We start from the raw sequence: 12,718 nt of genomic DNA, 5'->3' as shown, positions 1-12,718 counted from the left end.
GAATAGATTCAATACACAGCTTCTTCGTTAACTCGGCTATGGCTTTACGTAGATCAGTATTGGTTGTACCAAATGTGGAAGAGCAAAGTATACGTCTCCATCCGTCAGCATCCAAACCTGACGGACCAGAACCACGTTTGGTATACGTGGCAGCTTTCAATACCATGTCTTCATCAATGATATCAAAAGCAATATCATGGATTCGCTGTGACGGTTGATCTATTAACGTATCTTCGCCAAGATTCCCCTGATCTGGATGTTTTTGCTCCAATAATAATAATGTCTCGTCGTTAAGTGGAAGGATACCTTGCGTCATGTTGTCAGTTAATAATCGCAAAGCACTGTTGATATTTCCCTTCTGCATGAACAATCGAAACTTTTTCGAAATAGATGAAATATCACTTTTCGGATTCGGTGGTTGAAGTCTTTCCTGAATAGCGACAGCTTCATCAAAAAGTTTTAACAATTCGCCATTCTCCCATAGTGTCAAGCGCCGTTGTAAAGCTTTTGTATGGTCTTTTGATTTCGACTTCTTGCTGGGTTTTTGTAACAACAGTGAAGGCATTACATGAAGTGCTTTTATCGAAATAGGTTTCATCGGCGAATCGTCGATCCAAAGATTTATAAGACGTGTCATTTCTCGAATAAACGATTTTCCAGCCGCACCAGGAGGTAGTAAAAACAAATTCTTTTTCCAATAAACTATTCTTTCATATGTATAGTCTAAATCATGCGTAAATTTTGACCCTGGAATGTTCTTCCAATAAAAATTTTCATTTACTACAGTTGTTGGAATAATTCGTTCGGCAGCTGGTGGGCTTGAAGATGTTGTAATTGTCGCTTCATTTGTTTTTCGTAGACATGTTCTAAGATGAATATTTAAACCTTTATATGTGGTAAAAGTTCTCGTATTACAGGAGTTGCATCTGAATGATGTAGAAGTATCGCCAATTGAATTGGTTGCGCGGAACTGCCATTTGCGTTTGTATTTCGATTCGATTCGTTATTCACTAGCGGTCGATTTAAAGTGACCATAACAAGTACCAGTAATTTCGCGGCAAAGTTAATCTGCTTAATACGTTTAGTCACGAACAAAAACTTCACATTTACTGCTTTGTTTCACATTTCCAATTAACCGTTAGCGGAAAAACGTCCGCCATGTTCGAAGTCATTGCAGTGTCTCCGACATTGTTTGCGCAACCTATCCTTAAGTTGTCTCGGACGACCCTCCGATACTGCACGGAAGTTAGTAATGGCGGATCAAATAGGAGAGGATTACTTGGCTGGAGATGATCTTGATGATCTATTTGAGTTAATTGATGGTGGTTTTTTGGAACATAATGTGGATTTTAACACAGAATTAGATGCTGTTGTAACAGAAGTTGAAAGCTGCAAGAAAGATGAGGTTTACCGTTGCCAAAATTGCGATAATGTTTGCAAATCACAACGTGGTCTAACCAGACATTGCAATGTTAAGCATGCCTTGTCAGAAATGCCAGATGCTAGCCCTTTTCTGTCCGTGCCAAAATTGTCAAAAGAAGAAAAAATTCTAAAGAAGCTACATTCATTAACAATAAAATTAATTGTGAGAAAAAGTGCTGAGATATGTTTTGGTGACAGATGTTTACCTGAAGCAGCAAGATGTATGTTTTCAGAGGATAAATTTAAATTTTCAACCGATGAAGCCGTTGAACTTTGGAACAAAATAAAGCCCCTGATTGAAAGTTTTCATGGTGATGCTGAGGATTTTTATTCTCATTTTTATGGCTTACTAGGGGATAATCTTTTACCCCTAAAGTTTAAAGATGTGACTTTAAGCAACAATTTATTAACTGAAGTTGCTAATCACATTTTAATTCATCTCTCAGGAACCGATAAAGTTATGGCGTCTCTTCCTGATACTGTTTTGGTGATTACTGAAAATGAGCTGAAAAGTTTGCAATATATAGCTGGATTTATTGTACATAAGCTTCACACAAAATTCCGTTTCTCAAAGAAGTTCACTGATTACAACAAGTAGGCTATAATTTTACAGGCATGCAAAGTTGACTGTGACTGTGACAATTCGCAGACATTGATCAATATACGGAACAAGGTGGATTGTGGAGAGTGAATAAACAAATTCAAGATGTTTTTCAAGAATGTGAAAAAATATTTCGATCGAAAACTTCACATTTCAGCACAACTTTGAAATGTCATGATCTTGTTGAAGATAAGTTGAAAAACTGTTCTTTTTTTTAAACTTTAATAGTGTTTGTTATACTGTGGATCCAAAAGTCAGCAAAGAAGTCAGTATAAACCTTCTGGAACATATGTTCACCTTGTATACAAAAGTTCGGAGTTTTTCATATGCAAGAGATATACGTGAAAAACACAAAGCTGCTAAGAAGGCTGCAAAAAAGAGATCACTAAGAACTGAAATAAAGAAATCAAGCAGCAGCACAGATATGGGACACTGATTGACTTAGTTCCAGGCATGAACTTTAAAAACTGCCATAACGGCTATTTTTATAGCCACACACTTAATAAAAATCATTATTCGGCTTAGCTTACCAAGTAAAAGAAAGCTGCTGCTATATAGTAATTTTTTGCAGCTTCAAGTAGTAAATATTATTAAATTCTACCAACACTAAACTTTGTAGAAAAAAATTGTAAGAACAAATAAACTTACCCTTGGTAGTAATATGGTTTAATCTGCCTAATTCCATAATAAAAATGAAATTGGCATTTCTAGAGTGAACCATCAACAAAAGCCAATCTCTAGCTAGTCTTTCAGAATAAGAGAAACCAAAAAATAATGTTTTTTTAAATTTGTGGCTATAAAAATAGCCATTGTGACAGTTTAAGTTCATGTCCGGAACTTTTGGGTTTACTGAGTCTTCTTTCTTTTCGGTAATGGAGTGTCATCAATGATGTTAAATTTACTGCTTGTCCCCTAAACATTCCCAGCAATAGGTCTTTGGAAAATTGAGCTTTGATGATATTATCATTATACCCAACATCTCTTACAGAAGGATTGTCACGACGAGATCCAATTCCAAGTTGTCTACCAAAATAGTTTTCTAAGTCATCCTGGCAAAATCTTTCTGAAAGAATATATGGTACACCATGTTCTAAAATGAATTTAACAACTTCTTTGATTGAATTGACTGTAATTTTTAGTCCTTCGTGTGTCTGCCAAGAAATAAACATTTGATTTTGCATTTTTTGTAAAGTTTCCGTCACGTTCTTCAATAGATTCTTTCCATAATGTAAAATAGGAAAGAAAATCATCCAACCATGCAAAAAATACATTATCAACTGACTCATAATGTTCTAAAAATGGCTTTTTTTTCAAATCATGTTCAACAGTGTTCTTTACGTTCAAACAATGAAAAAAAATTTCCATCATGAAACAAAATTGTGCTGTACCAGCTACTTCAGGTGGACCGAATTGATTCAAAACACTACCAACAGTTTCACTAAGGACTTGAGCGGCAAGAGGAACTTTCATTACAGGGAAAGGTGTCAGTTGGACATGATCATTTGTGAACTTGTGAAATAACTTTCTAGGTCTTCATGATAGAGTTGTGTAACATGACTCCAAAGAATATACAAACCACTATTCCACATATAACGTGTAGCTCGACCAGAACCAGAATTTGAGAGAAAATTTCGTGATATTTTTATAAGATGCGAAGCATCAGCAAAAAAAAGATGTAGCGGTTGTCATTGGCCTTTTTTGAATTGAAGTGCTGGTCGAGAAGCTTTTGAAGTGGTTTGACCAATACTTTTTTGTGGAAGATTGAGATGAGGTAGCTCTCCTTCTTTCAAGCTTTTGCGAGTTGAATAAACCCAGATTTGTTCTGAAGAAAAATGACGTTCACATATATATAATTTAAATGTTTCGATGCGTTTTTTCAGCAGGTCATCAACGACCCTATCTTTCGTAATAATGCTAATAAGTTCCTTCCCACATTTCTTGTTTACATCACCATTGGGTAATGGAACTTTAAAAATACTGAGCTCTTTGATTCTCCGTGATGTAGGGCATCCAAATATAGCACAATTTTCGCCAGGCATAGTAAAAATTGCAACAAATAACCGAAATACCAAAAAAGAACAACAGTTAAAAATGCGCCATTTAGAACTTCTGTGCAGGATCGGAGACTTGGGCGCCAGTATATCTCGTCCATAAAGACATGAGAACGATAGATCATTGTTTCTTACCAGACTATCTTTTTCTTATGACTATGCCAAAATAAGCTATCGTAGACTAATTAGACTATTATAGTCTAATTTGCGGTTATCCCTGACTGAAAAAGATAAAAACGAAATGAATGCAACTAACCGCTTCGAATGTGCGACATTTGATAATGTACACAACAGTTCATGACCTGTTTCTTTGAAATGTTTATGTCTGGTGTGACTCGGGCTTTATGCAACAGTTGATTAAAAGACTGAAAGCTGTATTAGTATTTTAAAACCACACGCAAAAATTAACAAAAACAAAATTAATGTTTTATATAACAAACTGAAAATGTCTAAAATGTAAACCAAATATAACAAAAAATGCTATAGAAGAGTCCAAAACGAGACATTTTTTCTTCTGGCAGACAAAAATAAAGTTTGAGTAAATTGAATGAATCAATGAATCAACAAGAAGCCCTGTGGCTTGAAGATTTCCGCCTTAAGCAAACGTGTTGGAAAGCAATTATATGCGTTGCGATCGAGGACAGTATTAATGTAAAAGTCTAAAATGCCAAAAAAATAAAGGAGGTTAAAAACACGAAGAAAAAAGTTGTTTGAAGTCGTCTGTAAAGATTTTATGTTCCATTTGTTGTTTTTTTCAAATCAGAGAGAGAGAGTTTAAGCCTGATTGCATCGTGATCACTGAAATAGACAGTTTTAACGAAGGTCTCGACATTAAGAGTATTTAAAACATTCTCACGGATATAGACATGGTCAATAAGTGAACCTGATATATGAGTTGGCGAGGTTACGACTTGTTTATATCCAGTAAGAAAATCAAGGAAATAGTTTTCATCGCTAAATGCATTCACATTAAAATCTCCGAGTATAATATCAACAGTTTCATTTCCCAAAAAATATTGAATAAGGTATAATGACTCATCTCTATTGAGGGAATTTTTACGATATAGAAGCAAAACCTTAATAGCGTTTTCGTGAAACGTTTTTTTTGTCATTCTAAAAAATATTGCACCAGGAATTTTTACAGTATCAAACAATTGTATAGTTTCATTATGACCAACTCATAGACTAGAAAATTTGTCCACATTGTTGTTTGGAATTAAAGTAAAGTAATCTAGTTTTGTGTCGCAGTATGAACTAAATGGTATCTGAGTTTCCGTTAGGCATAATAATTCACTTTCCATGAGAACGCGGTCGGATTTAATATCGTTTTTATGCTTGTTGTAGGATCTTGTATTAAGCAAAGTGACCATAATAGAATTTTCGCTAATTACACCAGTTTCTTTTTGTGTCAATTTTCAATGTTCTCGCATGTAATTGTATTGCTCTGTTGCTCGTGTGTCTGACTTAATGGTTGATTTAGCAAATGTACCCGTTAGGTATAAACCGTCTAAACTTGTGACTCGACTTAATGCAACATAGATTTGTCCTGAGTGAAAGGCTCGTTGTTTTAATAAATCAAAACGGACAACAATTTTATCAAACGTTTTTCCTTGAACCTTGTGAACCCATGACAGCATTAGTGGGAATTGCAGCCGTCTCATAGAAGGTGAAGATGGATTATGTTTGTTAAATTTGATTTCTTTCTCTACTCTGTTAATTGGAACAACATTTTCTGGAATAGCATATGGATCTGTTCTCACAGCTTTAAATCCAGTATACATGTCTTCCATCTTCAAATATATTCTTGTTACATTTCCTGAGCTATCGATTTTAAACCAATGAACAGTACCTATCTGTCCGTTAATGAGTTTATCGGATACATCAATATTTGACGTCAACATGACTTTTGCATGAAGTTTTAACAGAAGGTTTCGCGCAAGTCCACCTGTTTCCATTTGAGGGCGAGAATCAAGATTTTGGACTAATTGCACGGGTATATTTTCTGGAATTTTGTCAATAGCTTCGATATTTATTTCGTCCGATGTTATGCTATTAAGTATTTTTTTGTTATGCTCAGAGGCGGGTTGATTTTCAGCAAATATATGAATTGCATTGTTGGGGTAATGTGGGTCATTTGGCGAAATAAATTTAGATTTTAGTAAATCTTCGTGTCGCCTTTCTAATTTTCCTACTCTGATATTGTTTAATAATTCAATCAAATGTTGATCATCACGCTGTCTCATAACTTCCGTTAGTTCAGCAATCTTAAAATGCTTCCAGCAATGTGAAAGATTTAATAATGCATCTTTGTATTTTGCGTAAACTGGCCTTGCTTGAATTGGTGGAAGTTAGTAGAAATCGCCACATGCTATAACAGATATTCCTGCAAATGGAATGTCATCTGCGCATCCAAATATTTCGGTTAGCCGTTGATGAATATGTAAAAGTAGCTTGTTTGAAACCATTGAGATTTCATCTATTACAATAACGCTTAGTTCTAAAAGCTTGTTTCGCAGCATATATTTCTTTTTATCACTTAACTTAGAAATGTTTTTAGTGAAACTTCTATCCGCTGGTATACCTAAGGCTGAATGTATTGTATTTCCCTCTATATTAATGGCAGCAACACCGGTTGGTGCTAAAATGAGAATTTTATCCTTTTCTAAGTTTCCTGCACGATAGGAAAGTGCTTTATTTAGCATGTCAGAAATTGTTGTTATTAAATGGGACTTTCCACAACCTGCACTTCCTGTTAGAAAAATGTGAATTGGCTTAATTTTATGGTGTGCGTTACATGCTAAACCTTTTACGTAAGTTCTAACCCAATCATCATTTACCACTTTAAAATTTGCCTTTGTGTTTTATTTAATATTTGAATCTTTTCATGGAGTTCGTCTTTGGAAATTCCAGGCTCAGTAATAGATGAAAAAGTGTTTCCAAAAACTAGGATGTTTTCGGTTTCACTTCGAATTTCGTCAGTGTCATGGTTGTTTATATTACTAAACTCATCAGAAACATCGTCGTTTTCCTGTTCGGCGAAAGAATCAAGATTATTTACATTTGCGTGAAAATTTATCATTGCTTCTTCAACAAGTTCACCAAATGGTTCGCATATTCTTTTATTTGTATTTATAATTTCTAATATACACCGTTTTCCAATAATTTCTCTGTGTAAGTACCCGAGTTTTCACTTAACAATTCTGCTTCCTGGCGAAAAGGATAAAACATAAAGAGCAAATGATGTGCATATCCTTCTGGATTTTTGTCTCGACTAGGTACATGGTATCTTAGAACACATTTTTCTTTTCGCAAGTTCAACATTTCTTTTGATGACATCAGAGGTATAGTTTTTGGATAAGGAGATTCGACTTGAATCTCAGCTATTATTTCTTTAAGTACTTCTGGTTGACTGTCATTTTCATCTTCTGGTTTCGGTTTTATTTTCATAGAATAGCTTGACAAGAACTCAGCATAACACATTTGTTCCAACATGGGGTATCTGCCTTTTTTAAATTCTAAATTTGGTCTATCCATGTATCTATCCAACATGTTTCGTTTAAAAATATCCGTACTGTCTGGTGGTAAACTTAAAATTTCTTCTTCGTTACGACAAACCCTGAATCGCTTCTCAGGAATGTTACTATTTGCAAAAACTACAGCTGGAAATGTCTTTCGTAACCATATTTCTGGCATTATGGTAGCTACTGCTTCTTAAACTGACATTTCGCGATGATTTCGATACGCATTTGCGACTGACTTCATCTGTTCAAATAATGAATCACCAGTTTCTAGTGCTTGCGATGCAGCTTTTTTCATTGCCTCTGAAGATTCATTTTCAACTTTCGACAAATAAGCACACATGTAAGAAACTGCTTTATAATAATCAAGAACAGGTTGAATGTCTATGTTAGCTTCCCATGCCTTCAAACCTTCAGTAAAATAATTATTGATAAAACAAGAATCTGGAAGCCTTTGGAAGTGAATTTGAAATCCTGTATCAGGTGAGATGCTTAGTGCGTTTTCATATTCTTTTTTTGTTATGGCTAAACTTTGAAGGATTTGTTCAATTGTACCAGGTTGGTTATAATTCGGTTCATCTGGATGAAGAATATTATTAAATCTTGGATTCAAATTTGAATCTATGTAAGTTTTTACTTTTTTTAGTATAGCCTTTCTTTCTTTTAACCGTGTTTCTCTTTCTTTCTTTGAGAGGTTATCAGGTAAAGGCTCAGCAACAATTGTATGGTCTGTAAAAAACTTGCCGAAAGATTCTTGAGAATTCTTGTTTTTATATTTACGACAAGATTTAGAATGAGAATGTGTTTGATATGTCGAAACTAGTTTGTAGAGATCTGGGTTGCTGTCTTTATTAGGAAGCTGACATTTAACTATGTTATCCACAAAGGCAATATATTCTTTTTTGTTATCGCTGCGTAAAATTGGTGCATTGACAACCCATAATAAAGAGTGGATGTGTGGGCTACCTCTAACCTGAAATTCAACTCTAATCGCGTAGTAGTTTACTTTACCTAATGGCCCGTTGACAACCATGGTTTTAAAAAATGTCTCAACTCTGTATTGGAAATGTCTTGCTAGAAGAACTGGATTACTGTTAAGAATCTCTGTTCTTTGATAATAACTTAGATTTTCGATTTCTTCTTCAGATATGTCATTACCTTTTAATTTAGTAATGATTTTAGCCAGTTCATTCCATCTTAAGTCTGCACAGGACAAAGTCATAAAAAATGTTGGAAGTCCTAGCTGTTTTACCATAGCCAAAACTTCAAAGAGAAATCGTTTCCAATATGCAGGAGTTCCTTTCAACGTGTTCATAAACGTGAAAGCGTCGTCACTGGCTATAAACGATTTAACTCTTTCTTTAAAATTCGCAGACATCATTCCTGCTGTAAGACCATCTGCTTTAATTTTTTGCATAGCGATGTTTATGCGACTAATTAAATTAAGATGTTCAGTCACTGCATGAGCAAAGAATATATAGTCAGTATCAGAGGCAAACTTCTGTCTATAGTTCAGTAATCTTTGGTTGAAATACTTGGTTGGGGAAAGTGGTACTTGTCTTTTCGTGTGATATCCGAATTTACCTGTTGGAAATAGATAGGGGTGGGAAAGTTCTTCACAATGCTCATCAGAAATTATTGGTACGGGAAATTTGTTCTCTCCTGGAGCAATAACAATATTTCCATTCCATCAATTTGGTCATGTGGAATAGTTGGAACAAAAGACGTTTCTTGGCAAGGCAAGCGATATTCGTTTAACGGGTTTTCATTCTCTTCTTCGCTATTGTCCAAGTAATCATCAATCTTGGTTTTTACATCACCAATATTATTATTTGTTGTCGATTTTATTGCAAAATCAACGTTCATTTTATTTTCACTTTCCCCAGTTTCATGTTCAGATGTTAAATTAATCCAGGAAGGTGGTATGTTTGTAAGATTAATTTCAATATCTGAATAAAGAGGGTTAACCAGTTTCAGATAATAATTTTTTCTAATCGTCGTAATGTGCTCATTGATTCTGGGAGATCAAACATTTGGAGATTATTAGATACAGTCTGGGAAGGAATTTTTCCTTTTGTAAGTTTTGAATGGCATGTTGCACATATGTATTCTTTGCCGTCAAAACTTTGTACTCTGAAGCGAAAATGCTCTTCTGGAATGGCAGGATAATCGATGTGGCGAAAAAATTTATTTGACCGCTTATATAAAGAACGATTACATATGACACATATATAAAATGGCCCATTCCCAACACATTTTTTAAATTGGTTTATTTTTTCATCAGAATCAGGCAGATTGTTAACACGCTTCCGTTTTGTTGCTTTACCTTCCCCTACATGGCGTTTCTTTGCAGTTTTTTGTGCCTGTTGGCCCTGCTCAGTTTCCCGATATTTACCTACGGACTCCCTTTGCTTCACTTGGCCCTGTTCCGTCTTTTTGTATTTACTTTTCGACTCTCTTAGCTTGGATCGACCATTTACTGTATTTTGATATTTGTCTATCGACTCTTTTATCTTAGCGTGTCCCTTTTCTGTTTTCTGATATTTGCCTATTGACTTTTTCACCTTAGCTTGCCCCTGTTCCGTTTTCCGATATTTGCTTATCGACTCGCTCAACTTAGCTTGGCCGTGTTCCGTTTTCTGATATTTGCCTATTGAATTTCTTTGTTTCACTCGGCCTCTCTCGGATTGACGGTACTTCCTGTTTTGTTCTAGTTTTCTTTTTCTGCGAATGTTAAGCATAATGTTACCAGTTGTCTGTTCAGTTGTAAGTATTTTGAAATATTGAGTTTCAAGACACATTGCTTCGCCAGGGGTGACGTATATTTCGCGTATGTAGTTTTCAACATGTTGCAATGAATCAAATTTTAAAACGACTGACGCACCCTGTTCAGTTATTTGTCCTAAACTAGTTCGGCTGAGGATCAAATAAATAAATTTGTGGGTGGTCCCAAACTATAGCAAAACTAACGCTGCTAATAATGCCCAGCATTCCTTGCCCTTTATCGGATTCAGATGAATTATGAAAAGTGCGTAATGAAGTGCTATCGTATGTAATAATATGAGAAACATTTTCTAAACTTTGTATTTGTATGACCTCATTTTCAAGAAGCAAACTATTTGGGAGCTCACTTGCGCTTAATTACTGGTTTGTGCATCCTAGGTTTGTGTACCACTTTGTTCCTTTGTAAAGGATATGATCAAGATCACCTGGATTCCAAAAAGAAACTTTTTTAAGAGCCGACCAAACGATCGCAAACAGGGAATTACACATACATTGTGTACCAGTAAAATTTTCAAGCCTAACATCCCCTTGATGAAAAGATCCCGAAGTACCGACTTTAGAATAGTACAAGGCCCGGGATTAGTTTCAACATCACCAGAAAGTAAAAGTACCATACGGTGACAGCTTTTATATGCGGGGTTCATATTAGCGGTGGTAACGTGTGATCGGAAAAAAAAATCTTAAAAGCTAGAGAAACCTCTGTCATTTTGTAATTTCACCAATAAATTCACTACTAAATTCACCGATAAGTTCACTATTAAGTCCACCAATAATTTCACTATTAATTCACTATTAAGTTAACCGATAAGTAAATTGAAGTTCAAGGTTCAGTAAGTTCAATTAATTCTGAGCTTTTATACTCTGTCGAGTTTCTTCTCTTTTATACTCTGCCGAGTCACGGTTGTCGAACCTAAAAAAAGAAAAGAAATTTATTGTAATTTTTTGTTTCAATAGCAAAAATTAACAAACTTTGTCTGTTAAGATACCAATACCTCACAAAATCAAGTTAAAAAGTGTGTGACGCTATATAATTTTAATTGAAACATGCACTTAAAACAGCTTACCTCCCACTCCTAAATAAATTATAACCTGAAAATCGTTTATAAAATACTAGATGTTAACCTGTTGTAATCCACAAGTTTAGCTGGTTGTATACACGTTTTTTTTCCTATTTTTGACCGGCTTCAATTTTACTAGCAAAATGCTTCTAGGCTGAAACTGTCTTACTTTTTATTCTTCTCTTTTCTTTGTTTTAAAACACTATTTTCGTTGAGAAAAAAAAGACTGTTATTTTTAGAATAAATTTTTCAGGATGTAACTTCAGTAAAAAAATTGTGTTGCTTCTTGACCTGTAATTGAAAATACGCACTGTTTTTTTCAATAAGAAATTTTTAAAAATCTTAAAAATGTTAAGAAATGCCCAGCCTCAGTAGGACAGGATTTAATTCCTGGAGACCTTCATATTTGCATTTTTATATAGTTATTTAATCACATAATTTCAAAACAGCATATATCATGCTATATCGTTTATGTGTGGAAAAATCCATGGGGTCACCCGTCCTTTATATATTACATTTCATTTCGCTTGTGGTTTTACACAAGTCCCTTTTAGTCGACAAACAGACAAAATACGTCTAGTATCAATAAAAAGACTAATTGTTAACCCTGAAAAAATTCACAGGGTTGCCCATAATGTATCGCATTACATTTTGTGTGGTTTTACACAAGACGCTTTTGGCAGACAAAACAGACAAAATACGAACTGACAAACAAACAAAATATGGCTAACTAATAGTTTACCCATGGCGAAATCCATAGGGTCACCCTACCTTTATATATCGCATTTCATTGTATAAAAACCATACATTTACGTTAGGTATATACGTTAAAGGGCTATTTTTGTCCCTGTTAGCAGTATATTGCAGTTAGGATTCAGACGACCTCCCTCCCCCTCTTTAGCGGATTTCCGTCCATGAAATACACGACGATATCCCACAAACAGGGCCCAAACATTTTTTCAGCAGCCCCTTAACCAACGAGGGTGTTAATTAGCTGCATATGCCGTAAAAAGTGCAGGTGTTTTCGAGCAAGTTTGGTGTTTTGAAAAAAAACTCAAGTATTTGCCTGACAAAAACCTGTATAGACCCGAATAATGCTCCAAAAAGCAAAGAAAAAGGGACACTAATAATGATTCACACAATTAAATAATAAACTTATATAATATAATGGTAGTGAAGTTCTTAAAAGAACTGTTTCCGATAGTTTTCAATAAAATTTACTTGATAAAAAACTTATATATTAACTTTATTAACTTCTTTATCTTCAAGTGCCTTCTTTCAACT

At 34.7% G+C, this 12,718-nt stretch overlaps 1 protein-coding gene across 3 annotated transcripts in view; it reads right to left on the bottom strand.

Moving 5' to 3' along the window:
- Positions 1-12,718, bottom strand: part of LOC130636179 (replication factor C subunit 4-like) — a 126,886-nt gene that overhangs the window by 56,285 nt on the left and 57,883 nt on the right. Inside the window, exon 1 of one of the 3 annotated variants that reach the window (XM_057445816.1) lies at positions 2,672-2,866. The exons of the other annotated variants lie outside the window; for them this stretch is intronic. Within the exon in view, the coding sequence (XP_057301799.1) occupies positions 2,672-2,852 (181 nt within the window). The 5' untranslated portion in view covers positions 2,853-2,866. Of the gene's footprint in view, positions 1-2,671; positions 2,867-12,718 lie in introns of those variants that run through there. 3 annotated transcript variants of the gene reach the window in all.

Source organism: Hydractinia symbiolongicarpus, chromosome 3 (assembly GCF_029227915.1).
Source record: "Hydractinia symbiolongicarpus strain clone_291-10 chromosome 3, HSymV2.1, whole genome shotgun sequence".
NCBI lineage: Eukaryota > Metazoa > Cnidaria > Hydrozoa > Anthoathecata > Hydractiniidae > Hydractinia > Hydractinia symbiolongicarpus.
The sequence above is the reverse complement of the archived record's forward strand: the minus strand, read 5'-3'. Positions and strand labels throughout refer to the sequence as shown.